The 27,387-nt window shown below is 40.3% G+C and overlaps 1 protein-coding gene across 1 annotated transcript; it reads left to right on the top strand.

Annotated features, from left to right (window-relative positions):
• LOC136317853 (melanoma-associated antigen B4-like) lies at positions 1-27,387 on the top strand. The gene is made up of 5 exons (XM_066250563.1): positions 1-86; positions 2,042-2,136; positions 16,474-16,642; positions 18,615-19,656; positions 26,473-27,387. Exons 1-5 carry the CDS (start codon positions 1-3, stop codon positions 27,385-27,387), a joined length of 2,307 nt encoding a protein of 768 aa, XP_066106660.1.

The raw sequence follows: 27,387 nt of genomic DNA, 5'->3' as shown, positions 1-27,387 counted from the left end.
ATGGTTCCTGAGTTCTTGGCACGTCAGATGCCAGTGTCCTGTGGCTGTTTGGTGGCCGATGTTGCCAGAAGATATATCCTGGAACAGTAAGGTGACTCAAAATGCAAACATTTGCGGAGTGGATGGAGAACCCATGGAGATGGCTGTTTCTTATTCAATTGACCGTGGAATCCAGAATTATCATTATTATTTTTATTATATTATTATCTATCTTTTTATAATAATTTTAATATATTATCTCTTATCCAGGTAATAATCTAGACTAGATGGACTTAAAAAATTCTGAAAGCCAATCTCAAGGTTATCATATGATCAGTACTACAATGTAAATTACTATTCACTGTAGGAGGTTACTGTATAATGTTGAGATGATTTGTGTTTCTATGGTTACATACATTGCTTAAGTGGCAAATGAGTCAGACTGAAATACAGCAAAGGAGACAAGAAATATGCTTTATTTGCCTGTATAATCTCATCAAATATAATCTCTGGCAACCACTAGTCTATACCATAAAACTTGGTATATTTTCCCTTAGCAGATTTTTCCTTTTTATTTTTGATTGCTGCTTTATCTTTTCCACCAGTCATAACCTGATAATTATTCCTTACCTATCTTTCCACATTAACAGGCAAAAGTTTCATATCCCATCACGTTTGCATTGATCTGCATTTTATTTGAAATCACTGTGTCTATCAGAAGCATATTATCATCAAGTGGCCAAGTAAATTTCAATAGAATTCAGAAGTTCTGTCCTATAAGTAAAGAAGAACTGGACACTAATAATTGTACAAGAAGTTGCAGCTTCCTTGTTTATTTAAAATCCTTTAGTTGGAAATTATTTTATACTTGAATAGAAATCATAAAAAGTATTAGAGATTTCCTGTGATTTTTACAACCAGCTTCAAAGAAATGTTAACATTGTGATAGTACATTTATCAAACTCAGAAACTGAAATTGGTATAATAGTATTAAATTACAATCAGATTCAAACAAACATTCAATCAGTGCTTTTTGTTATTTTGTTTCCTTCAGTATATCACTAAATACACTTTTGCCACATGAATAAATTTGTGCAGCCATTACCAGAATAAGGCTCAGAACTTTTCCAAAACCCAAAAGAAACTCCCTACCACTCCTTTTTTGTAATCACATCAAATGTAATTCCTGGCCACCACTATCCTATTCTTCACTAGTATAACTCTTTTCAATTTCAAAATGTCTTATAAATGCAGTTTAAAATTATATGACTTTATGGGATAGGCTTTTTTACTTAGCATAATGCACTTGAGGTACTTGAGGTCCAATTCACATTGTGAGTAGTTTATCCTCTTGACTTCTGAGTAGTATTCCCTTGCATGGATGTATAGTAGTTTGTTTCTCTATTCATTCAAGTTGAAGGAGACTTGTGGTATCTCCAGTTTGGGGGTATTATAAGTAAAGTTCTTATGTACATTTGTATATGGTGTTTTGTGTGAACGTATATTTTCAGATGTCTAGGGTATATTCTCAGAAAGTGCCTGTTCTACCATATGGTAGCATCGGCCCATTATATGGTAAGTATATATTATATTTAACTCTATAAGAATATGGTAAATTGTTGTCCCTTTTAAATAGCTTCAGAATATAAGTTTATAAATCAACACTTTTGTTATACATTCATTACTCTGTATTGTTGCAGGAGAGCAAATCTCAAAGGATTGACACTCAGATAACTATAAGGGGAAAAAGAGAATTTATTAATAAAAGCCAGCAAAGCATGTGGGGCTATAGCTTCAAAGACATGTGCTCCCCAAAATTAGATTTCTTACATCTTTTATACCCTTTACAGAACATAAATTCACATTCATGAGTCTCGTGATTCCTTTGTCTTAAGGTATATTCGTCAGTCACATGATTTCAGGATGGGAGGGGGCTTACAGGATGCCAGAGGATAATCATTTGTAAATCGCCATTAAGGAGAAGGAAAGGGGAGAGGAAAGGGCTACTCAAATCTCCCTTCCCCTTCCTACATTCCTGGCTTTTTTACCTTCTTTCACCCAGGTGTGGAGAAGGGACGGGGTCCAAGTCTCCTTCTTCCTTCTATTCAAAACCTTCTAAGTATGAAAACCTCTTCATTTACAATATAACAGTCCTTCGTAAGCAGGAATGCGATCGGCCATCTTGAGCTGGTGTAAATTACACATAACTATAAAATCATATTTACAAACTCTCTCTGAATGCTTGGCCTAACTTATAAAATATTGTTGAAGCCTCTTATCTCAAGGGAGATTTCCTTTCTCAGTATTAGATTTAAAAGTAGGAACTATGTAATTTGAATATCAAATTGGGAAATCTATCATCTCATTTTGTCTTCTGGAACAAGATATCATGGCATTGAGCAGGTATGTCTTTGGAAATATAAAAGAACTCAGTACTAAAATCATGGGGCATAAAAAATAGGTATGTGAAAGATGATCGACTCATGGCCTTCCTAATTAATAGTTACAGCCCATCATATTGTAAAATTAAAAGATGCAAATATGAATTTCCTTAATTTATCCAAGGAGTAGGATAAATTAAAACAAATTAATTAGCATGTTCATTGGCTTATTTCATTTCTAACCATTAATTGAACATGTGCTCTTTGGAAAACACTTTGATATCCTGGGGATGCTAGGGATTTGTGCCTAGGAGCAGTTGGAAGTTCTGAAATATGGTTGCCTAGGCCAATTAAAAAGGAATGGAGCAGTGGGAGCCCAGGCGGGAGCCTTTAAATGTAAATGCCCTGAGGCAAATTCATTTGGACATTTGGGATACTGCAGTTATTCGTTGGAATGGAAGTTTTAATTGGGGCTATGTGGTCGGTGCAGCAAGGCTGTGGGACACTTGCAGATGGTATCTCAGAATTGAGAGACTAAAGCTGACAATGCACAGTGGCTCTTAGCACTTACTCTTGAAGTTTGGATTAGGGAAACTTTCCACTGGGGGAGGCAAAATAGGTGTTATAAGTACCTGTCCCAGTGCATTCAATCACAATTAGCAAGATAATTATTTTAAATTCCCAACTGCAAATGCTATCATCCATAAAAAGAGGAAGGATGGCTCAGAAGGTGGAAACAAGAACCCACAAGATGAAAGTGATAGCTAGAGGAATTATTCTGACTTTGAAATCTAGTCAAGGAACTGACTATATTTATTTGCCCATTGGCATTTCAAAGCTGCTATTGTTAAATGACTCTTGTATCTCCCATTTGCTTATTTCTAAACCAGATAATCTGTAGTGCTATCCTATCCCTATCTCACCGTTGTTCATTGGATGTTAGGACAGATGCCTTGTCTTTTTGTTTCGCCGGTATGCAAATAGAGATTTATTGTTAGATTGGGTATGTGAGGAAACAGCTGTAATTGATAAGGACTATCATGGGGGTAGTAAGACCAACCCCCAACAAATTTATGGCTTAAAATCAGCAGAAGGCCAGCTTGATGCAAATTGGTGACTAACTGCATTATATGCTCACTGTGATATATTATCATATAAATAACCATAAACACTTCACACCACCATGATCAGAAATGGAAGTCCATATGAAAAGGCAAAATGGTTGATGAGGCCTGTGAGGTCGGTTGGCAATGGGGGAAGGTCACATGAGGAACCACCCATGCCCATGACCACCAAAAGAAACGGCCCAGGAGCATTTTGTGAAAAGACAACTGTCTGTCAGCCAATGAAATTTCGCCACGACCTATCAACCCACCACCACCCTACCAAAGCTATAAATTACCCCCAGGCGGGAGAAGCCGCAGGATTTCCCTGGCCCCTGTCTTGGGGACCAGTGAACCTCACCCGGGAGAGCTCCAAATAAATCTTTTGCTTGTCCACACTTGGTGACTTCGTCCTTCTTTCTTCCTCAGCGGAAAATACCTTACAGGACCTTTCCCAAAAGTCTCTACCCCTTTTCCAGAAAAATCCTGAATATTCTTCATTCTTACTGAATGCCCTACCCCTCGATTAAATGAGCTTCAAAAGAAAAGTCATTCCCACTAAGGAGGGGCTCCTCTGACTGTGGAATAGCCACTTTCAGTTTCACTGTTTCACTAGTAAACTCTCTTTAGTTTTAAACTCTGTGGTGGTTTGCATTTGAATTATTTCCTGTGTGAAAGCAATAAGCTACAATAAATTATGGACCTTTGCCACAGTAAGGGGAAAACTTGCTTCGAAAAGAATCATTGCAGAGATGGAAAGGGACTTTTGAAATAGAGGAAATGGAACTATTTTAATGGAGAGAAACTGTGACCATAAGATCTGCAGAGATTTCAATCATCAGGGGAAAAGAGCTGTTCTTTTGTAGAGAAGAGTCAACAAGGCTAGAAAAAATCAGGTGTGTGATAAAGTGGGATGGTAAGGACGGTGTGACTGACAATAAATCAGAGAGTATGCTACCCTAAGGCCACTGTATTCTCAACATATATGCTGACTTATGTCAGAGTAGGCCAAAGTTTAGGGGTTTGAAGGAGAAGAGCTTATCCAAAGTTTAGCTAATATGCATTTTTTTTTCAATTGGTCAGCAGGGACATACAATTCTGCTCATCATTTATGAGGCAAAGAATGGGATTTTTGCGGATCTGCGTCTGGCCTTATTGTAGGTAAACGAAGCATCCCTGAGTCTTACCTAAGTTATATTGTGAAGAGTGATTCTTTGCACTAAGCTTTTTTTTTTCTGGAACACAAAACTGGGAGGTTTCTTTTTTTTTTTTTTTAAGAAATTAATTTTTTTAATTTAATTTTATTTTATTTATTCATTTTAGAGAGGAGAGAGAGAGGGAAAGAGGGAGAGAGAGAGAGAGAAGAGAGAGACAGGGGGGAGGAGCTGGAAGCATCAACTCCCATATGTGCCTTGACCAGGCAAGCCCAGGGTTTCGAACCAACAACCTCAGCATTTCCAGGTCGATGCTTTATCCACTGCACCACCACAGGTCAGGCCTGGGTGGTTTCTTAACAGTCACTTTTTCCAAGATCACAGGATTCAGGCAAAATTCAACATGATCATAAAGGAAAGAAAAAAGTTTTATTATTGAATAAGCATTAAACTGGAATATGATGTGCACTACAGGCAAACAACTAAAGAGGTAACAAAAAAAACTCACCCTTTTATATAGTCAAGCAAGTACAACGCATTACATATAGGTTCTCAAGATAAAAGATCACAAGTCTTCAAGTAAGAGGACTGATGTCACCATTTGTCATACATATATATTTCTTCCTCAATGAACCTGGTAATTGGGGTGGCCCTCTGTGTTAGGCTTTATCCAATAGAAAAACATTCTTAGATTGTAAAATTCGCAAGAAATTACTTTAACTTTTAAAAGAGAAAGGTTATATATTTATAAGTGTTCTAAACTAAATGTTCCAATAAAGGTCGGTGAGTGCTGGAAGTCTTACTACTTTTTTTGCTGGCATCAGAAGAATTAATTTTTTTTTATTTTTTATTTGTATTTATTTATCCTTACAATACCCTTCTGTTCTTACAAAATAGTAACACTACAGTTTTAAATTTTTTCACTATCATTTCTACCTTTCTTTGGGCAAATTGCAGTCATCTAAGTGTCTAACAAGTCTATAATAAATTTCAAAGCAATAGAATTATAGGATTAAAGTAGGATGGATTGAAAAATTCAGTACATTATTTGCCTTGGGAGAAAAATCTTGAAATATATCATACCCATGGTGAACAGTTAAAGCAGTTTCTTAATTAGTAATGGGCAAAAATTCTCCATCATCTTACATTAATTTTACAAACTGTTGTGATGTTTTACTGCTCAAGCTTTCAAATGATTAACTATCAGAGTATTATTTACTAGTTCCATATAAAATATTGCCCAACCCAAGCCTAAGTGGGAGCTTAACTCTAGAGCCTGATATTCTAAACTTTTAATTAAGAGTTTTTCTTTCAAGGTCCAATAAATTTCTCCTGAGTTTCCCTCAATCACATAAGTAACATAACACTGACATGATGGCCCCTTAGTAATTGTTCCATCTCCCCAGATAATTTTTCCCTGATTTAAAACACAAAGACACCCTTGGCTATTATTTAATATGAGGAACCTGTTTAAGAGTAGAGTTTGAACTTCCAGTGTTAAATGTACATGGCTCTAATTGTTTGAAACCTTGAGGACAAACCCAAGTTATGAACATTTGACACTGGTCCAAATCAATAGTTATATTAGTATAGTAGTCAATTAAACCTCCATGAATAACAGACGACCTTTATTTATCTATATATATTGGGATTGGAGAGAACTTGCCTCCCGAGGTTAATGTAGTGACACTAGACCTGTCCTCTAAAGTCTCTCTCCATGAAATCATATTTATTTGAGTATTAATTAGGTAATTTATGTACCTTTTTTTTTCTCTTTCAGGATAGTCATAATCCTAATACCTGCTTTTTCCTCTTGAATAAGAATAGTCCCAGAAGTATTTATATCTTGGAGCTGATTTATAGCTAATTGCGCTGGGTCTGTACAAGTGAGTGCCTCTGAGAGCTTTGTGGGATTTTTGTCATTATTATTATTTTTTTTTCTCCCAGCATTAAACAGACCAAATCAAATTTTAATGAGTAACTTGTTTGTTTGTTTCTAGTAAAACATGATTCTTAAAGTATTTGAAATAGCCACTACTATGAACAGAACAGCAAAGAAGTCTATTAGAATAGTAAATTGGCTAGAATAACCTCCTTTCAGCTGAAGTCAGTATCAATTTCAGTTACTCTGGAAAAGTTGATTTTCAAATCCTCAAGGGGAATCAGTCTCTCTCTTCCTGAATGGCTGGTTTCACAAAGGAAGCGTGAATCCATCTGGGTTTTTCCTTCACATTGATAGTCATATGACTGACCAGTAGCACTTAAAAAATGTCTCTCCAGTGTGGGCACAACCTGTCTTTTCTCTAGAATACTTTGATGTAAATGAAATCTCCCAGTTGATTAGGGTGACATAGTTCTTCCAGACGGTTCTTTCAAGTCCTTTTGACTTTGTCTCAAGGTTTCTAGGAAAAATAGAGTTACTTATAAACATTAAAATGATTATGAGATGAATCAGTTAAAATGGGCATGGAACATGGTCTCAGACACAGATTCATAGATCTGCCAAGCATAAATTCAAAGACAGTGATACCAATCTGGCTTAAAGGGATGACTTTAATTTCTTTAACTTTAAGCAAGGTTGATGGTAAAATTCTAACCTAGTAGGGCCATTTTAATCCAGTAAATTACTCAAGTTTAGCTAATTATTATTATTTTTTAAATTTAGAAATTATTAAATTTAATGGGGTGACATTGATTAACAAGAATACATAGGTTTCAGGTACACATCTCTATAGTATTTGAACTGTTGATTGTGTTGTGTGCCCATCACTGAAAGTAATTATTTTTTAAGTGTTTCATTCATCTGCTCTATTTGTCCAGAGCACTGAGGAGGATAGATTGTATGATAGTTTACAGGAATCTGCAAACATTTGCATAATCCCTGGACAACAGAAGAAATAAAACGACATCCTCCATCTCATTTAATATGCTATGGTTTCCCAAAGTTGAAATTATGTTTATTAAGAGAGCCTCATCATTTTCTAAACTTTTTAAAAATATTTTTTATTTATTTTATTTGTATTAATTTTAATGGGGTGACATCAATAAATCAAGGTACATATGTTCAAAGAAAACATGTCCAGGTTATCTTGTCATTCAATTGCATTGCATACCCATCACCCAAAGTCAGATTATCCTCCGTCACCTTCTATCTAGTTTTCTTTGTGCCCCCCTCCCTCTCCCCCTCTCCTTCCCTCTCCCCCCCATAACCACCACACTCCTGTCCCTGTCTCTTAGTCTCATTTTTATGTCCCACCTACGTATGGAATAATGTAGTTCTTGGTTTTTTCTGATTTACTTATTTCACTCCGTATAATGTTATCAAGATCGCACCATTTTGTTGTAAATGATCTGATGTCATCATTTCTTATGGCTGAGTAGTATTCCATAGTGTATATGTGCCACATCTTTATCCAGTCATCTATGGAAGGGCTTTTTGGTTGTTTCCATGTCTTGGCCACTGTGAACAATGCTGCAATGAACATGGGGCTGCATGTGTCTTTACGTATCAATATCTCTGAGTTTTGGGCGTATATACCCAGTAGAGGGATTGCTGGGTCATATGGTAGTTCTATTTTAAGTTTTTTGAGGAACAATCATACTTTCTTCCATAATGGTTGAACATTCCCACCAACAGTGAATGAGGGTTCCTTTTTCTCCACAGCCTCTCCAACATTTGCTATTACCTGTCTTGTAATAAAAAACAGCTAATCTAACAGGTGTGAGGTGGTATCTCATTGCAGTTTTTATTTGCATTTCTCTAATAACTAATGAAGATGAGCATCTTTTCATATAACTGTTGGCCATTTGTATTTCTTCCTGGGAGAAGTGTCTGTTCATGTCCTCTTCCCATTTTTTTATTGGATTGTTTGTTTGTTTGTTGTTGAGTTTTATGAGTTCTTTGTATATTTTGGATATTAGGCCCTTATCTGAGCTGTTGTTTGAAAATATCATTTCCCATTTAGTTGGCTGTCTGTTTATTTTGTTGTCAGTTTCTCTTGCTGAGCAAAAACTTCTTAGTCTGATGTAGTCCCATTCATTTATTTTTGCCTTTACTTCCCTTGCCTTTGGAGTCAAATTCATAAAATGCTCTTTAAAACCAAGGTTCATGAATTTAGAACCTATGTCTTCTTCTATGTACTTTATTGTTTCAGGTCTTATATTTAGGTCTTTGATCCATTTTGAATTAATTTTAGTACAAAGAGACGAACTGTAGTCCAGTTTCATTATTTTGCATGTGGCTTTCCAGTTTTCCCAACATTTATTGAAGAGGCTTTCTTTTCTCCATTGTGTGTTGCTGGCCCCTTTATCAAAAATTATTTGATCATATATATGTGGTTTTATTTCTGGACTTTCTATTCTGTTCCATTGGTCTGAGTGTCTATTTTTCTGCCAATACCATGCTGTTTTGATTGTCGTGGCCCTATAATATAGTTTGAAGTCAGGTATTGTAATGCCCCAGCTTCATTCTTTTTCTTTAGGATTGCTTTGGCTATTCGGGAAACCCACATTCTTTTAGGTGGAATTTGCCAGTGCGCACCCAAGGTCAAACAATTCATTATTTTTGTGATCAAGTGTGCTGAATCAAGTGACATTGTAGCATAGACAATAGCTGCAGTTGATTACTGAAAAGGTGCTAAAGGACAGAGGCTGTTTGTAAAACGAAATAATTGTTTTATTTGCAGTATAACCCCTTCAAGCTCATTCTATTAATTAAATATTATTTCGATTGATTGTGATACAGTTTGGATACTTATATGGTATGTAATTATATTTTTATTAAAGTAATATTCTATATTAAAATTTTTTCACTCACTTACATTTATTCATAAACAAATTACATAATAAAATTTTGTTTACTTAAATGAATCGTTTTTGTGTTTAACATTTTTAAATTTTAATTTCGTCCAGCCTGTGAAAAAAGTTTTTTTTCTAATCTGGCCCGGGGGCAAAAACTGTTAGCCTTGCCTGGTCTAGGGCATGAGGTATGCAAACTCATGTCCTTCTGGGCAGGTTAATTTATTAGCAGTTAACATAGTTATGCCTTAGTCCCCCCGTGCAGGGAAATCCTGTAATAAAGGGAATCGCATATCCAAAATATCATTGCCCTCCCCTCTCCAGAAATTGATTTGATGTTGGAAAAGATAAGGAGAAAAGAGGGGAAGAACAGAGAGGGCTGGGCCCACAGGGAAGGAGATTCTCTGAGAATGTGTCTTTTAATTCTCTCATTTCCCCTCCTTTTTTTCCAATATTTTTCTTCTGGCCAGCCAACTCATATTTCACTTTTCTGTAGAAATGGTATTAATCCTATAAATACTAATAATATTTTAAATTTTTTATTATTTTTTATTTTATTTATTCATTTCAGAGAGGAGAGACAGAAACAGAGAGAGTGAGAATGTGTGTAAGAGTGAGAGAAGGGGGGAGGAGCAGGAAGCATCAACTCCCATATGTGCCTTGACCAGGCAAGCCTAGGGTTTCAAACTGGTGACCTCAGCATTCCAGGTCGACACTTTATCCACTGCACCACCACAGGTCAGGCTAAATATTAATACCAATAATTTATTTGGTTAAGATGAGGTCTTTCTGAGAATCTCTGCAAAAGCTTATTTTCCCAATTTAAAGGAAGTGTCCTCGGGCCACTGCAAGACTAGATTCTTATAGGTATACCATTCCTAATGTGACAGAGGGATAATGCCTGTTAAAGGGAAAGAACTGCAGGCAACGTTACCGGTTTCTCGTGTATTTCCACCATCAAAGCTACCTGTGATCCTGATGGGATTTTAGAGTCTATATTACCATGCTTACTTAATAGTAAAATCTTGAATTTAAAGAAGTTGTTTCTTCTGACATTTATCCCAAAAGGGAATTTAAGGGCTCTTAGCTGACTTTTGTGTGTCCACAGAACTTCTGCTTGTTCATAAACTTGATTTAGGAGCTTCCAGGTGTCTTGTACTCATCACCAGATTTCTTGGGGGTAACTAATTAGAAATAAACTCCTTTGCCAACTTAGAAATGCCTCTTTGCAAAATATAAGAAAGAAAGAAAGGAAACAGTTTAATTATTTAATAAGTATTAAACCAAAATGTGACACCTATCACAGGCAATCTGCTAAAAAGACTGCAAAGACAGAAAGGTATCTCTCCCTTTTATATAGCCAAACAAATATGTCCATGTTTAAGTGGGTGTTTGGGGATACTTATTTAGTTCTATCAATCTATTTGTTTATATCAGCAAATACCACAAATTTTTAATTACTATACTTTTTAAAATGATAAATGTTAATATATAATGGAGTAAGTCCTCATTTTTTTTCTTTACCAAGGATACACTGACTTTACACTGACATTTGCAAGTAAAATTAAAGGTTAGAATTAGCTTGTCATAAGGTGACAGAAAAGGATTTGATTTAGGGCGATGGGTATACAACATAATCAACAGTCCAAATGTTATAGAATGTTCACCTGAACCTATGTACTCTTATTGATCAATGTCACCCTGTTAAGGTTAACTTTCTTTTTTCTTTTTTTTTTTCAGAGACAGAGAATGAGTCAGAGAGAAGGATAGACAGGGACAGACAGGCAGGAACAGAGAGATAAGGAGCATCAATCATTAGTTTTTCGTTGTGCATTGTGACACCTTAGTTCAGGGGTCCCCAAACTTTTTACACAGGGGGCCAGTTCGCTGTCCCTCAGATCGTTGGAGGGCCCAACTATAAAAAAACTATGAACAAATCCTTATGCACACTGCACATATCTTATTTTAAAGTAAAAAAATAAAACAGAAACAAACACAATATTTAAAATAAAGAACAAGTAAATTTAAATCAACAAACTGACCAGTATTTCAATGGCAATTATGCTCCTCTCACTGACCACGAATGAAAGAGGTGCCCCTTCCAGAAATGCGGCAGGGGCCAGATAAATGGCCTCAGGGGGCCGCATGCGGCCCCCGGGCCGTAGTTTGGGGATCCCTGCCTTAGTTGTTTATTGATTGCTTTCTCATATGTGCCTTGACCGCGGGCCTTCAGCAGACCAAGTAACCCCTTGCTCAAGCCAGCAACCTTGGGTCCAAGCTGGCGAGCTTTTGCTCAAACCAGATGAGCCCGTGCTCAAGCTGGTGACTTTGGGGTCTCGAACCTGGGTTGTCCGCATCCCAGTCCGACGCTCTATCCACTGCACCAATGCCTGGTCAGGCTAGGTTAATTTTCTAAATAAAAGAATAAAGAAAGAATCAACTTTTCAAGTTTCATACACAAATCCTGTTAATTTTCTTTGGGAAGAATTGGGTATAGCATATAGTGTAAATTAAATTTGGGAAGAATTAATATGTTTATAATATTGAGAACTCCTCTCCATGAACATATGATGATTCTCTATTCACTTGGGTTTTCATTAATTTCTCTACGCTATAGCTATATATTTAATTTTTATTATATATTTTATATGTACCTATAAATAGTAGACACCAGATACTTTGTATTGTAATTTACAAGTTGTATTTCATTAATTTCATGTTGATACTGTTTGTTATTACAGAGCCAGTACCCCTTGTTCAAGCCAGCAACCTTGGGCTTCAAGCCAGTGACCTTTGGACTCATGCCAGTGACCATGGGGTAATGTCTATGATTCCATGCTCAAGTGGCGACCCCTCACTTAAGCTGGTGAACCTGTGCTGAAGCTGAATGAGCCTGCACTCAAGCCGGTGACCTTGAGGTTTCGAACCTGGGTCCTCTGTATCCCAGGCCAATGCTCTATTCACTGTGTCACCACCTGCTCAGGCACAGAAAAGTATTTTAAACATAACTGATTCAAGAGCTTCAGAAACAATAGCATATTACACCTAAATAATTGCAAGGTAAAAAATAATGAAAACAAATTTAGAAATGATGAATTAGAACACAGTAGAGCCCACTAATGAAAACCAGTTTTTCAAAACATTTCTATAACACTTACTTTAGGTATTACCAACTACAAAAAAAAAATAAGCAGAAATAAGTGACATTAGTTAAGGAAAATTCTATGAAACATACCTGCATAAGAGATTTAAAGGCTACAAGAGAATATTATAAATACTTTACCATTGCATCAGGATAATAAATGTTGGATAAGGAAAAGATCCAACCTAGAGAATTATTTTAGTTAATAAACACAAAGGAGCGATAAAATTACCATTCTGCAGCTCCTTAATGGATTAATGGATAAGGGCAATAACCCTTAATGACTTCCAACATCATCACAAAGAAGATAGCAGGCATCATGTATCTCCTAATGGAAGTACACAGTGTCACCTCTGAAGTACTATTACCAACCAACCACAAATAAATATATAAGCTTTCATCAGTTCAAGTTTCTTCCTATTACTATTGAGGATTAATGATGCTAAGTGCCAGTTATATTGGGTTCATTATTCTACGAACTGCTATATATGTTTGAACATTTCAATGATAACATGATTTTATTATAAATAGCACACTTTTAAATTTAAAATTCCAACTGAAGTGGATATTTCTAGCAAAATATAAATGATTAAATAAGTCCACATAGACATAGAAAATTTAATGTAACAATACAAATTAAATTGTAGTTGAAATCCAAAGCACCCTCAGAATGTTCCCAGACCAGATAAGTTTGGAGGTAAAGGAGAAACAGATCAAAATTTTAAATAAATTCTTTCAAACCGCAAAAAGATGGGAAATGACTCATCCATTCTAATGAGCTAGTTATCCTTGATACAAAGACTAAAAAAGAATACCCTACGGAAACAAAAGAACACTTGAAACTAATACAAAATAATATTTAATGTCAGCTTTAATTAAAAAATAAAATTAAAAATAAATATGAATTAAAATAATATATATACTACTGTATAAATATATTATTATATATTATATAAAACACAAAAAAGAACATGTGAGCCAAGTTCACTCATATGAAGACAAATATCTTCATGACATATGCAATATAATGATGAATTAATAAAGAATAGATTATATCAAAAGTCTACAAAGATGCTATCACATTAGAAAAAATAAATCAGGATTCTCTACACTAACAGATAGAGAAAAATCATTTGATCATGTACAAGAATATAAAAAAAATCTTTTCATAAATTTCAACACAAAATCATGGTAATAACTTTTAGCAAACTTTTTTTTAATTTTAGCAAACTTTTAAGAATGGAATTTTCATATTGTAAAATCATCAGCAAATATACATAAATGTGACATATTAGAACGATTCCCAATAAACACACAGAAATATGGTACCACAAACCTGGATATGAATATATAGCAGGACACAGCCGTGCAGAAGAATAATAAAATAAATAAGAGGTATGAATAATGAAAAGAAACAGACAATAATAGTAGCAACATGATCCTATAAATAAAATATCTAAAGTAATAGGCAAATACAAGATTCAAATATATAAGAAACATCAAAAAACTGGCATATAGGAAATCACTGCAGCAAAATCAAATGTATGTGTTGGTCATACATAGCCAATAACTAACTAGAACATATAATGGACAATATACAAGTCAAAACTGCAACAAGATCTAAAATGTACCTACAACGAAACCTAACAAAGCTCTGAAAGATAACATTATACGAAGTGAAATAAGTAAATCAGAAAAAAACAGGAACTGCATTATTCCATACGTAGGTGGGACATAAAAGTGAAACTAAGACACATTGATAAGAGTGTGGTGGTTACGGGGGGGGGGGAGGGGGGAAAGGGAGAGGGAAAGGGGAAGGGGGAGGGGCACAAAGAAAACTAGATAGAAGATGACAGAGGACAATCTGACTTTGGGTGATGGGTATGCAACATAATTGAAAGACAAAATAACCTGGACTTGTTGATCTTTGAATATATGTATCCTGATTTATTGATGTCACCCCATTAAAAAAATAAAATTATAAAAAAAAATTTACTGATATACTTAGAGGGAAAAAAGTTCCAAATAAAGAAGTATATATGTTTTTTCAGGAAAACAAAATTGTAAAGGTGTCAATTCTGAAATTATTTACAGATTTAGTGCCTTACCCATAGTTTCCAAGATGACAACCAAACGTAGGCAACTATTTACTCTGCTCAAAATCATCCATGGTGAAAAAACTATAGAAGAAATAAAAAAATAAAAAATCAGCAACAATAGTAAAAAATTAATGAAAAGCTCCTGTACTGTGTCTGTATTGAACTAGTACTTGTTTGGGAACAGTTGGGGGCATGCTCTAAAGTTGAGACAGGTCTGTAGAAGAAAGGATTGGCTAGAGTAAAGCTTTTAAAGTTCCACCTTTGATTTTTCCAGTGTGCTCTGGAACAATGAATTTTTACTACTTCACTGAGGGACCCTGAGGCAGCACCTCAGGTCCCATGTGCCAGGACCATGGGTAATAGGACAGTGACAAAGTTTGGGCCTCCTGAGGTAGTAAAAATCCAAAGATTATCCTAATAAACACCTAAAACATTTTTTATTGGGTAGAACTGGGTTTCTTTAATAGTCATTTTATAAAATATAGGGCGTGAATGAAAACAGAATAGCTGGAACTACTACTGTCTTTGCAAATTTCAAGTATAAAATACATTATTCGTACCTACTATTATGCTGTGCAGTAGGATTATAGAAGTTATTCATATTGTAACTGAAAGTTTGTACACTTTGATCAACATCTCCCATTTTCCTTCGACCCGAGTCTCTGGAACCAATATTCAACTCTGTTTGACTATTTCTTTTTCAGATTCCATATTTAAGAGATTATGTGAAATTCATACCCTATGTTTGGTTTATTTAACTTAATATATCATTCTAGGGTCATCCATGTTGTTGAAATGACAAATATATCTTACAATAAACAAAGAAATGGTAAATATGGGAGGTATCTGTTAAATTATTTGATTATACTAATCATTTCACAATGTATGCATGTATCAGAACATCACATTTGATACTCTATATACACACTTTTTGTCAAAAACTCAAAACAATAAAATAGAATAACAAGTAACAGTATTGCACATAAGAATAGAAATTCATTCCAGAAATACTGAGCAATGATATTGATTTCATTCAATAGAGGTCTAAGGCAGAGCTGTCAGGTTAAGGCTAAGGAACACACCAAATTACTCAGGGGGTTCTTGAGGGGCGTGGTCAGGAAAGGAAGGCTTTAAGATTGGAATGGGAGAAATTCCAGGCTGGAATTCAAAACAAGGTGCCTACCCCAGGACACTGGCACCCCTGGATTCTCAGGCCCTGCAAATATCTCAAGGAGCCCTCAGGCAGGTGTGGCCAGGTGAGATGCACCTGCACACAGATCAAGGGTCTTGGGGAGCTGAGATCTTTGATGTGAGGGGAGGTCCTCAGGTCAGCATAGAGCAGGAAGATCAGCACCTACAGGGAACCAAGTGAAGACACTGAGAGGGATTGAGGGGAACACCCATTACTGTCGGTATTGGGAGGCCCAAGCATGGCTGCTAAGTTCAGGCCCCCAACACTTCCTACTAGGGTTCTGAGGGAAATGAAAGCTTTGGTCTGAGGCCAGTGAACTCAGTGCAGCAGGGAGAGAAGGTCTTGCACCTCCTAAGAGCCCGTGAAAGGCCCGTATGTGCAAGGTCTGTGGACGCCCCTCCCCCCCACCAGTGCAGCCTCATTTCCAGGTGCCCAAAGCGCATGACCGGAAGTGGCCCAGTCTAGCTTCTTCCAAACTGCACTGTGGTGGGTGAGGGCTAACCTGAAAGTTGCTGCCCAGGGTGAGTGGACACAGGAGTCCATATCTGTCAGTCTCAAGGTGCCAAATATCCTGAGAAAAGAGCGAGTTGAGCCCCAGACAACCCCAATCTCCTATTCTCCTGAAGGGAGACCCGTCACACAGGCCTGCCACGCCCTCGCCCCTGCCCTCTGCCCAGGAGGCCCCATCATGCCTGCTAGGCCCAAAGTCCCTTTGCCTCCCAGGGGCGCGGGTGGGGATGGGGAGTGGTCTCAGCAAGTAAAGGCCTGTCCTCTGGGTGCTGGACTCTGGCTCAGGTCAGACTGGCAGAGAAACCCCAGGCCCCCTACAGGGAAAACGGTGACCCTCGTGAGGAAAGATGGCGTCCAACATCCCAGAACGGAGCCACGCAGTGCCGCCTCGGACATCGGCCTGGGAGGGGGTGGGCAGGGCTAAATCCTGGCGGTTTCAACATTTGTTCTCGGGAGGGTCAGGGAGGCGGGGGCCTGGGTCTAAGGGGCTGGCAGCAGTCAGCAGACGGAGGATGCCCAGGACATGGGGAGATTCAGGGTGAGGAGCTCGATGGTTGCGGGGACCAGTGACGTCACACCACGGGACACTTCAGAATCCCTGAGTACCGCCATTCAGGGAGGCTCAGCCTTTGTCAGGCAGAAGCCCCTCAGTTGCTTCCTCGGGGATCAGAGAAGGGAAGGTGTTCACCTGAACGGTGTGGTCACAGCTCAGCAGAGGGAAGATTCCTAAAAACACATTTGAGGGTCAGTCAGGATTAGACTGCAATAGTGGTGGGAGTCAAATAATTTGACAGCCGGTTCTGTTACCTAATTGCCATTTTAAGTATAAAAAAGTGATATACTGAAAAATAGTTTATTATTTAATGCATTTAATACTTAAATAATAATAATAAAAGAGATATGCAAAACTGGATTATGTTATAATAAAGAGTTTTAAAATATTAATGAAAAAATATTAAATAATACCTGACAAAAAAACTAATAAAATTCTTAAAGATGTTACCATATTGCTTATTGATGTGCATTCTCACTTCCAATTTTTTTACCTGTGGATGGAATGAAATAACTATGGGCGCTTAGAATACACTGTTGTGCAGATGAACGTTAAAATAGAGTAAGGAATGTAAATTTGTGATTACCACATTAGGCGGCTGCTCAGGCTCCCACCTTAAAGAGAACCCTGACTACAAGTGCCATTTTAACAACCAGTTCGCTGAACTAAACAAAAAACGAGGTATTGGATCTGCCAAACCGGCTTGAATCAGCTGAAGTCCAACACTGGAGTGTATCCCTGTGGCAGCTTTCACAAGGGGCCTCCATTTGATTGGTGCTTCACTCATTTGGCAAAAGCCAGGCAAATGCAGCCAGATAAGTCCAAACTCAATTCTGCTCAGGGTCTTGAGTGGGAGCTGACCTTAGTGTGAGAGAGGCTTCAAACAGAGACAGACAGGAGACCCTGGACCTAGCAATGCCCAGCAGGGAAACTGGGTGAGGCCTGAGGGACCACCCACCCTAAACAGGAAGGTGAAGGTCAACAGTCAGCAGGAAAGAGGGCCCTCAGCCCCTACCTGGAACCCAGATAGGGGTTCTGAGAACCCTAAAGTCCAGGACAGGGAGGGCTTAGGGACATGTAAGTTATGGGTGCTCCCTGCCAGACCATCTCACCTCATTCTTGTGCCATCTCAGAGGTTGGAAGTGTTCTATTCAGAGCAGCAGCGTGGATGAGGGTCCCGGTCTGGCCAATAATTAACTTGATGGTGCTGAACGTGACCTGAGAGCACTCCCCAAACCCAGGGCACAGATTACCTCACAAGCCCCTGCAGATGCCAAGGTAACCCCTAGGTAGGATTCTATGGCTCTGGCCTAAGGCTCACTCTACCTTCCTCCGCAGTGTTGACTGGAGACAGCCTGATCTGAACAGCAGCCTTGTTGGTTCCTAGATCAGTGCCCTCAGCCCATGAAGAAGTGGTTTTAATCTAAAGTAAGGTGGGGCCTGACCTGTGGTGGTGCAGTGGGATAAGGCGTCGACCTGGAACACTGAGGTTGCTGGTTCGAAACCCTGGGCTTGCCTGGTCAAGGCACATATGGGAGTTGATGCTTCCTGCTCCTCCCCTTTCTCTCTCTCTCTCTCTCTTTCTCTCTCCCCTCTCTCTAAAAATCAATAAATAAAATATTTTTAAAAAAAGATTAAAAAAAATAAAGTAAGGTGGAATGTCCCTGCTGAAGGACACACACCATCTCATTCTCCCTCCTGCAGGTGCCGGCATTGCCTTCTCTCCTGTCCAAACTGCTGCCTGCTGTACCTGACCAGCATCGTCATGCCTCGTGGTAAGAAGAGTAAGGGCCGTGCCCGTGACAAACGTCAGCAGGCCAAAACTGAGACACAGAGTCTCACAGATGGTCAGGATACAGTAGCAGAGGTTGAAGAGTCCATCTCTTCTACTCTTTCTGTGGGATCACCCCAGGGCTCTCCTCCTCCTGGCCCATCCAAGGAGCCTCAGGAAGCCGCAGCCACTAGCATTCCTGAGACAGGTGTCTCATGCCCAAAGTCTGATGAAGGTGCCAAGAGCCAAACGGAGGGAAGTGCGAGCACCTTCATGGCAACATCCTCCTTTCGGAGGGCTCTCAGAGATCCTCTAGCCAGCAGTGTGAACAAGTTGGTGCGTTTCCTACTGGAGAAGGTCAAAATGAAGGAGCCCATCATACAGGCAGCGATGGAGAGGGTGGTCAAAAGGAAGTACAAGGAGCACTTCCCAGAGATCTTCCGCAGAGCCTCCGAACGCATGGAGCTGATCTATGGCCTCGAGCTGAAGAAAGATGACCACAGAAAACACAGCTATGCCGTTGTCAACAACCTGGGCCTACCAGATGAGGGATATCTGGAGAGTGAAGAGTCCATGACCGGTCTCCTGAAGATGCTCCTGGGTGTCATCTTCATGAATGGCAACCGTGCCGCAGAGCAGCATATCTGGGAATTCCTCAGTGTTGTGGGGATCCGTCCTGAAAAAAAACACATCATTTTTGGGGACCCCAGGAAGCTCATCACCGAGGATATGGTGCAGCAGATGTACCTGGAGTACTGCCAGGTGCCCAACAGTGATCCTCCACGCTACGAGTTCCTGTGGGGCCCCAGAGCCCATGCTGAGATCGGCAAGATGAAAGTGCTGGAGGCTGTGGCCAAGTTCAATGGTGCGATCCCCAGTGCCTTCCCAGAGCTGTATGACCAAGCTTTGAGAGATGAGGAAGACAGAGCATGCTTTAGAGCCTTAGCCATGGCGGCCGATATTCCCAAAGCCACTGTACCTTCCTGTTCCAAGCCCCGCAGCTACTCCCCCATCTAGTGAGGTCCTGTGCTGGCTTTTCCCCTTAGTTTGAAGACAGCAGTCAGCCTTCTAAGTAGAAGAGTGTAGTGGGCTCTGCATGAAACCAAGTTTTTATCCTTTTGCTTCCTTTCCTTCTGTAGATGTGTACTTTTTAGGTCTCTATATATTTTCAAATGTTCTTCCCTCTAATTGAAGGTTTATTTGCTTCAGAATATAAATTTATTAATGTTATAGACGTCACTTTTATTACTGGTGTGGTTATTGATGAAGAGTTTTCGTTTTTTAAAACCAATTGAAAAGCCTTCAATATATTCTTTATTTGCTATACAGCAAAGTCACCTGTCATAAGAATAAGAGTTGTTGTGGAAATGTAAAAAAAAAAAAAAAAAAATCTTATAAAACTATTAGGGAAAACAAAAAGTTCAACATAAGTAGTTTTTCATTAAATCTTACTTATCTTTGTTCATTTCTTGTAAAATTAAGTAACATATACATGTATTTTCCTAGCTCCTTCAAATTCTATGAGAAATAAAATTGTATTAAATTTGATTTATTTCTCATGTCTGTATTTTTTCCCCTCTATGGTTAATTGGCCATCTGCTCTTTGCAAGGCCTCTAATAGTACTGGAGATGGTGAGAGAAGGAAGACGGAGAGCCATTGCCAATGGAATTTAGCCTCGCCACAGCAAAGATCAGATAATAAGAAAAATGATAGCATGCTTCGTAAGAAATAAGTAAACAACAATTTTAATTTAAAAAAATGTGTGGAAAAGGAAGTTATAGATGAAAGCAATGTATTTCCCATGATGTAATCAAAGCAGTGTCGGGCAATGGGATACTGCCAGGCCCTGAATGTGGGGGACAAGTAATTTTAAACTAGGGTGCATGATAGACAGGAAAACTTTGGGAGTGGTGTGTAGAGGCCAAACTCTCAGAGTTGAGAGGCTAGGCTAGAATGCAAAAACAGATCTTAATTTTTGCTTTGGGGTGTGGGAAAACTAAAGAAAAATGGCCCCCTGGGCCAGACCTGAAGGGGTCCTGTGCACTTGTCCCAGGGCAAATGACTGTTAGCACAAAATACGTGTTTTTTGCATAGGGTGGCCAAAGTATTTCTGAGAGATGAGGGTGATACTCCCTTGAACTGAGATGCCAGGAAGCCATGGAATAGTCTCTCTTCATGGGCTGGGAGAGCCAGAGCTGCCTCCATGAAAACTATATTTTAATTAAGAAATGAGAGTGTATTTTGTAAACCTGAATGGATGGGTCTATTTACGGTGGTGATTAAATGAAAAAAAATAGGGAGGTTTGGATAAAAAAGAACCACTGTGCCAGCTGGTTTATACCACTACATAGAAGTCATTCCCTGACTTTCCCTCTCTGGCACCTCGGTAAGTGAAGGTTGTGGTCTGTATCTATGATGAGGGGAGTAAAAGGAGACATTCCAGAGCCCTGCTGGGAAACAAGGGCAGAATCCTAAGTGGGAGCTGAGGGTGGCACAGACTCTAGAGCCCTGAGGTGGCACAGAGTCTGCCCAAGCCATCCATCTAGGGGTGCCTTAAGTAGGACAGTCAGAGCAACTCTGTAAGAAAGGTGTCAGAGATGTGAGGTCCTAGGTTGCAGGGGAGAGGACTGAGATAAGCAAAAAAGTCTTCCAAACCCTTCCAGGAGTCATGGTGAGCACCCTGAGTATGGAATAAGGAAACACTCCAGTTTCAGACCTGAAGGGACCACAAAATACCCACTCTTTGCTGGTTCTTCTTGGATACCTGGGAATTGTTGACATAATCTGAAATACTCTCTTTTATGTTGTCACAATGGGGTAGGTGACATTTTCTAAGGGTTTGACCTGAGGCTGTAAGTAGGAGGTTTCTAAGCTTTCGAGAGGCCAAGGTGAATATTACAAAGACCGAGGGTATCACTACTCCAAACACTAAATACACTATCAAAGTCATGCCTTAATCAGCTTCAAGAAATCACACACAGGCCCTGACCGGTTGGCTCAGCGGTAGAGCGTCGGCCTGGCGTGTGGGGGACCCGGGTTCGATTCCCGGCCAGGGCACATAAGAGAGGCGCCCATTTGCTTCTCCACGCCCCCCTCCTTCCTCTCTGTCTCTCTCTTCCCCTCCCGCAGCCGAGGCTCCATTGGAGCAGGGATGGCCCGGGCGCTGGGGATGGCTCCTTGGCCTCTGCCCCAGGTGCTAGAGTGGCTCTGGTCATGGCAGAGCGACACCCCAGAGGGGCAGAGCACCGCCCCCTGGTGGGCAGAGCGTCGCCCCCTGGTGGGTGTGCCGGGTGGATCCCGGTCGGGCGCATGTGGGAATCTGTCTGACTGTCTCTCCCCGTTTCCAGCTTCAGAAAAATACAAAAAAAAAAAAAAAAAAAAAGGAAATCACACACAGGTGTGATCAGAGGAAAACATCCTCACTTCCTTCTAGGGATCCAAAGTTTTGCTGGCCTTAGTATAAAGGATATGTCTAAAGATCAAGGGCATTATAAACCATGATATGTTTTGGCTAAAGCAATGACTGAGGGACAGTCCACTCCTAAATAGAAGGGATGAAAAAGAATCTGGTCAGACTCCTGGTTTCAACCCTTGAATACCCAAGACTTATGAAGCTAACCTACCACAACATTTATTTTTATGTGATTTATGGTATGTACAATCCTTAGTTTAAATCTTCACATAAAGACACAAGTCCTTATGTGAAGCCAAGGTCCTCAAAGACTATAGGTCAGAAAATTTCCACTGCAAGGTCTGGACAGGTCTAAAGATCCAGGTGATTTCATCTTTGTTCTCTGGAGAATCAGGGTCAAGGGGACCTTGGTCCAAGGGGCTGGCAGCAGGCCAGCAGAGGAAGGATGTTTCAATCATGAAAAGATTCAGGATGGGAAGCATAACCATTGAGTGAACCTTTAACTGCATCATATATGGGTACCTTAAATTCCCTAAGTTCTGCCACTCAAGGAAGCCCAGACATTTTTGTCAGGCAGAGGAACCCTCTGTTCTTTGCTCGGGGATCACAGAGAAGGTAAGTTTTCACTTGAACATTGTGGTCATAACTCAGCAGAAGGAAGGTTCTTACATACACATTTGAGAATCAATCAATATTAGAGTGTGACCCTGTGGGCACTTTCACAAGACGCCTCCACTTGGTTGTTTCAGCATTTGGCAGAAGCCAGGCAAGAACAGTCAGATGAGGCCAAATCAGTTCCTCCTCAGGGTCTTAGGTGGCTGAGCTTAGTGTGAAATAGGCCTCCAACAAGGCAGATAAGACACTCTGGTCCTAGCAGTGCTCAGCAGGGAAACTGAGTGAGGAATGAAGGACCATCCACCCTGAACAGGGAAGTGAAGTTTAAGTCAATGGTCAGCAGGAAAGAGGGCTCTCAGTAACTACCTGGAACCCAGTGACGTCTCTCATGGAACTGCAGACCTTTAACGTCCAGGACAGAGAGGGCTCAGGGAGATGTCAGTTCTGGGCGCCCTTTGGCGGATCACCATCTTACATCATACTTGTGGCATCTAAGAGGTTGGAAGTGTTCAATTCAAAGCAGCATCACGTTGTGGGGGCTATAGTTATCCTGATGATTGTGAACAGAAGCACTCTCCAATCCCAGAAAACTGTATAACCTCTCTAACCCCTGTCATTAGCCATACCGAAAGACTCTTCCAATTCTGAGGTACATCCCATTTGTGTCACTTAATTAATTTTTTGGCTCCATGCTGCAAAATGCATTTCAGGTGTCAAAAAGCAAGACTTCATAATTATAATTTTGATTTGGTGTACATAGACCAAGAATAAAAAATAAAAATATCAAAACATGATGTATGAATAAAGAAAGAAAAAGTGCTATTAAGTCACAACATAATTTATAAAAGTAATGTCAGTAAATATGGGAATATCAGGAGCTCACAATATTATCTGCCTCTGGCCCTTCCCTATAAAAAGAAAATCTACTAGATGCAAAGTAAGCAAGAAGGTAAGCATAGTTAGTGAAGAGAAGGAAGAGGTCAGTGTTTACTCTGATAGAACATCACCATTCCTGGGCCCTCTAACTTGGCTGCAGTTTCCCACTTCATATTACTCCTAACCCCACTCATTCCCTGCTCTTTGGCAATAAAGAGACTCCTGGTGAGTTATCAAGGATATGGCATTCCCCAAAAAACCTTTCAAAGAAAATATAAGGCCCTGGCCGGTTGGCTCAGCGGTAGAGCATCGGCCTGGCATGCGGGGGACCTAGGTTCGATTCCCGGCCAGGGCACATAGGAGAAGCGCCCATTTGCTTCTCCACCCCCACCCCCTCCTTCCTCTCTATCTCTCTCTTCCCCTCCCGCAGCCGAGGCTCCATTGGAGCAAAGATGGCCTGGGCGCTGGGGATGGCTCCTTGGCCTCTGCCCCAGGCGCTAGAGTGGCTCTGGTTGTGGCAGAGCGACGCCCCGGAGGGGCAGAGCATCGCCCCCTGATGGGCAGAGCGTCGCCCCTGGTGGGCGTGCCGGGTGGATCCTGGTCGGGCACATGCGGGAGTCTGTCTGACTGTCTCTCCCCGTTTCCAGCTTCAGGAAAAAAAAAGAAAGAAAATATAAGAGTCAAGAGCAAGACACTAATGGAAAACATTGAATAGAGCAATATCATATAGTAAGAGGAGCCTCAAGGAGCTTGGCTTGTGTCTCCTCTTCTATCATGAAGGGCAAGGAAGGGCTGTCAGATTGAACATTCCCTCAGTTACATTTAGGGCTTTCAGGGACATGAGAGAGTTGGTCTACATTAGCAACCTTAAGTTGAAAGAGAAAGTAGTCCCAGAAGCCTCCCAGGAATCAGGGTAAGCATCCTGAGTGTGAACTGAGGGCACAGCCCTACCCTGAACTCAGAGGCCCCAAGGAGCTGGATTCTAATGTCATCCCCGGAAGGGCAGAGTCAAGAGAGCCTCATTCCCTGACTTTCCCTCTCTGGCTCCTCAGTGAGGGCTGTGATCTCTGACTGTAAGAACTAGGAGAGTACAGGGAGACATTCCAAGTCCCTGTCAGGAAACAAGGGCAGAATCCTAAATGTGAGCTGAGAATGACATAGACCCTAAGTCCGTGAGGTGACACTGAGACTGCCCAAGCCATTCACTTTGAGATGCCTTGGGCAGGGCAGTCAGAACAATGCTATTGGATTGGTGTCAGAGATATGAGGTTTTGGGTTGCAAGATAGGGTCCTCAGGAAGCAGAAAAGGTTTTTCAGGCCATTCCAGGAGTAAGGGTTAGGATACTGGGTGTGCAACAGGATCTGATAGGATCAAAGAGTACTCTGCCCTTGCTGGTTTCCCCGGGATACCTAAGAACTGTTTACATGATGTGACATACTCACTGCCTTTTGTGATGTCACATGAAGTCAAGGGATTTAGTCTGAGGATTAATCTAAGACTATGACCTGAGGCCAATAGTAGTAGGTTTCTAAGCTTTCTAAAAGCTTCAGTGAATTCTACAAAGACCTAGGGAACAAAATGTCACACAGGAGTGAATACACATTTCTTGCTCAACTTCAAGAAATCAAGGACAGGTATGGTCAGAGGAGATCATTACTTCCTTCTAGCTTCTCAAGTAGCTGTTGGCCTTATTGTGAGGAGTAGGTCTAAATATCAAGGGGAAGTTATATACCATGACAGAGGTGGGTTGAAGCAAAGACTGAGGGACAGTCCACCCCTAAAAAGAATGATGACAAAGAATCTGACTAAGTCCATGTGTTAGTCCTTGAAGACCCGAGACAGGGTTATTGAGCATTGAGCTGAAGCTACCTCTACACATGTTTTTATTTGGGCTTTGAAATGTGAAATCTTTACCTTGAGTTTTCATTCAGCCAAAGAGGTAGGAACGCAAGGCCTTATATGAAGCCAAATAAGGAACCATAGTGATGACTGAGGACCTCAAAGAAAGCAGACCAGAAAATACCCACTGGAGGTTACTGTGCAGAGGTGATAATTTGAGGATCCACTTCACTTTATTATTGTGTTCCCCATGATATGCCACCAGTTGATAATTTTGTGTGTGTGTGAGTGACAGAGACAGAGAGAAGGAAAGATAAGGACAGACAGGAAAGGAGAGAAATGAGAAACATCAATTCTTTGTTATGGAAGCTTAGTTGTTCATTGATTCCTTTCTCATATGGGCCTTGACAGGGGGCCTATGGCAGACCGAGTGACCCCTTGTTCAAAGCAGCAACCTTGGGCTCAAGCTGGTGAGCCTTATTCAAACTAGATGAGCCCACATTCAAGCTGGCGACCTCGGGGTTTTGAACCTGGGTCCTTCACTTCCCAGTTCTAAGCTCTATCCACTGCATTACAGCCTAGTCAGGCACCAGGTGATGTTCTTGAATGTAAAATAAAGGATTCCTCAAAATAAAAATAAAAAACTGTCCACCCCCTGCTGCTGCCTCAGTATGCCTGAGATAAGACTGGCCAGAGGTACCCTAAAGGCTCCCCAAGGCAGAAACTAAATAGAACAGGAGCCCTGTGGGTATTTAGAGCAGTACCTTTGAGAGAAACTGTAAATGTATCCTTACTTACAATCAAGATGATATTTCTATGCCAAAGGTGCACACACTCTTTCTAACTACCTCTTCCAGGTGCCCTACCAACTGACTTCGTGTTAACTCTCCTGACCGTTGTTGCTGACCATAGTCATCATGCTTCAGCAAGGTAGGAGTAAAAATCATCATCAAAATCATCAATAGGCCCATGATGAAGTGGGGAGTCCTGGCATATTTAAGGTAGCTGTCACAGTGGAAGACGACCCCCCCCCCCCCGTCCTCCTAGTCTTCTATTGTGAATGAAAATCCTCAGAGTTTATCAGCTACTGATACAACTGGCATTTCCCAGGTGTCTCTGAGAGCCCCAGTGACCACCATTATCTTTTCAGGTGCTTTTCACACAAGATCTGAGGACAGCCAAGATGAGGAAGATTCCCATCCCACTGAGGTCTTGTGTCCTGACCACTCATGCAGTGATCCTCTAGCTGCTGAGGTGAGTGTGTTAGAGAGGTTTCTTCTCAGCAGATATAAACTGAAGAAGCCAATTTTTGAAGAAGACATGTTAATGATTGTCAGTGAAATTCACCACGACCAATTTGCCGAGATCCTTGAGAAAGCCTCTTGGAGGGTGGAGATTCTGTTTGGGCTTGACTTAAAGGAAATGGACTCAAATAGACGCTCCTACGAACTTGTCAGCAAACTGAAACTACCCAACAATGGGAGGGTGAATTCTGGCACAGGTTTCCCCAAGACTAGTCTCTTAATGAATATCCTGGCCATGATATTCTTGAATGGCAATCGGGCCACGGAGGAAGAGTTGTGGGCATTCCTGAGTATAATGCGAGTGTACCCTGGAAAAAAACACATCATCTATCGGGAGCCAAGGAAACTAATTACGAAAGATCTAGTGAATCTAAAATATCTGGAATACCGCCCAATATCTAACACTAATCCTCCACAACGTGAGTTCCTTTGGGGTCCCCAAGCTGTTGCTGAAATAAGCAAATTGAAAGTTCTCGAATATTTTGCCAAGTACACCGAAACAGATCCAAGGTCCTTCTCACCACATTACGAAGAAGCTTTGAGAGAGGAGGAAGAAAGAGCACAAGCTGGAGGGGCATCCGGAGCTGGCGCTAGAAACATCAGGCAGGAAGGATCCCATGGCCAGTCCACCAGGGTTTCCACTCCTAGTGATGTCTAG

This window comes from Saccopteryx bilineata, chromosome X, assembly GCF_036850765.1.
Source record: "Saccopteryx bilineata isolate mSacBil1 chromosome X, mSacBil1_pri_phased_curated, whole genome shotgun sequence".
Lineage (NCBI taxonomy): Eukaryota > Metazoa > Chordata > Mammalia > Chiroptera > Emballonuridae > Saccopteryx > Saccopteryx bilineata.
Note: the sequence above shows the minus strand (reverse complement) of the source record. Positions and strands in the feature narration are given on the sequence as shown.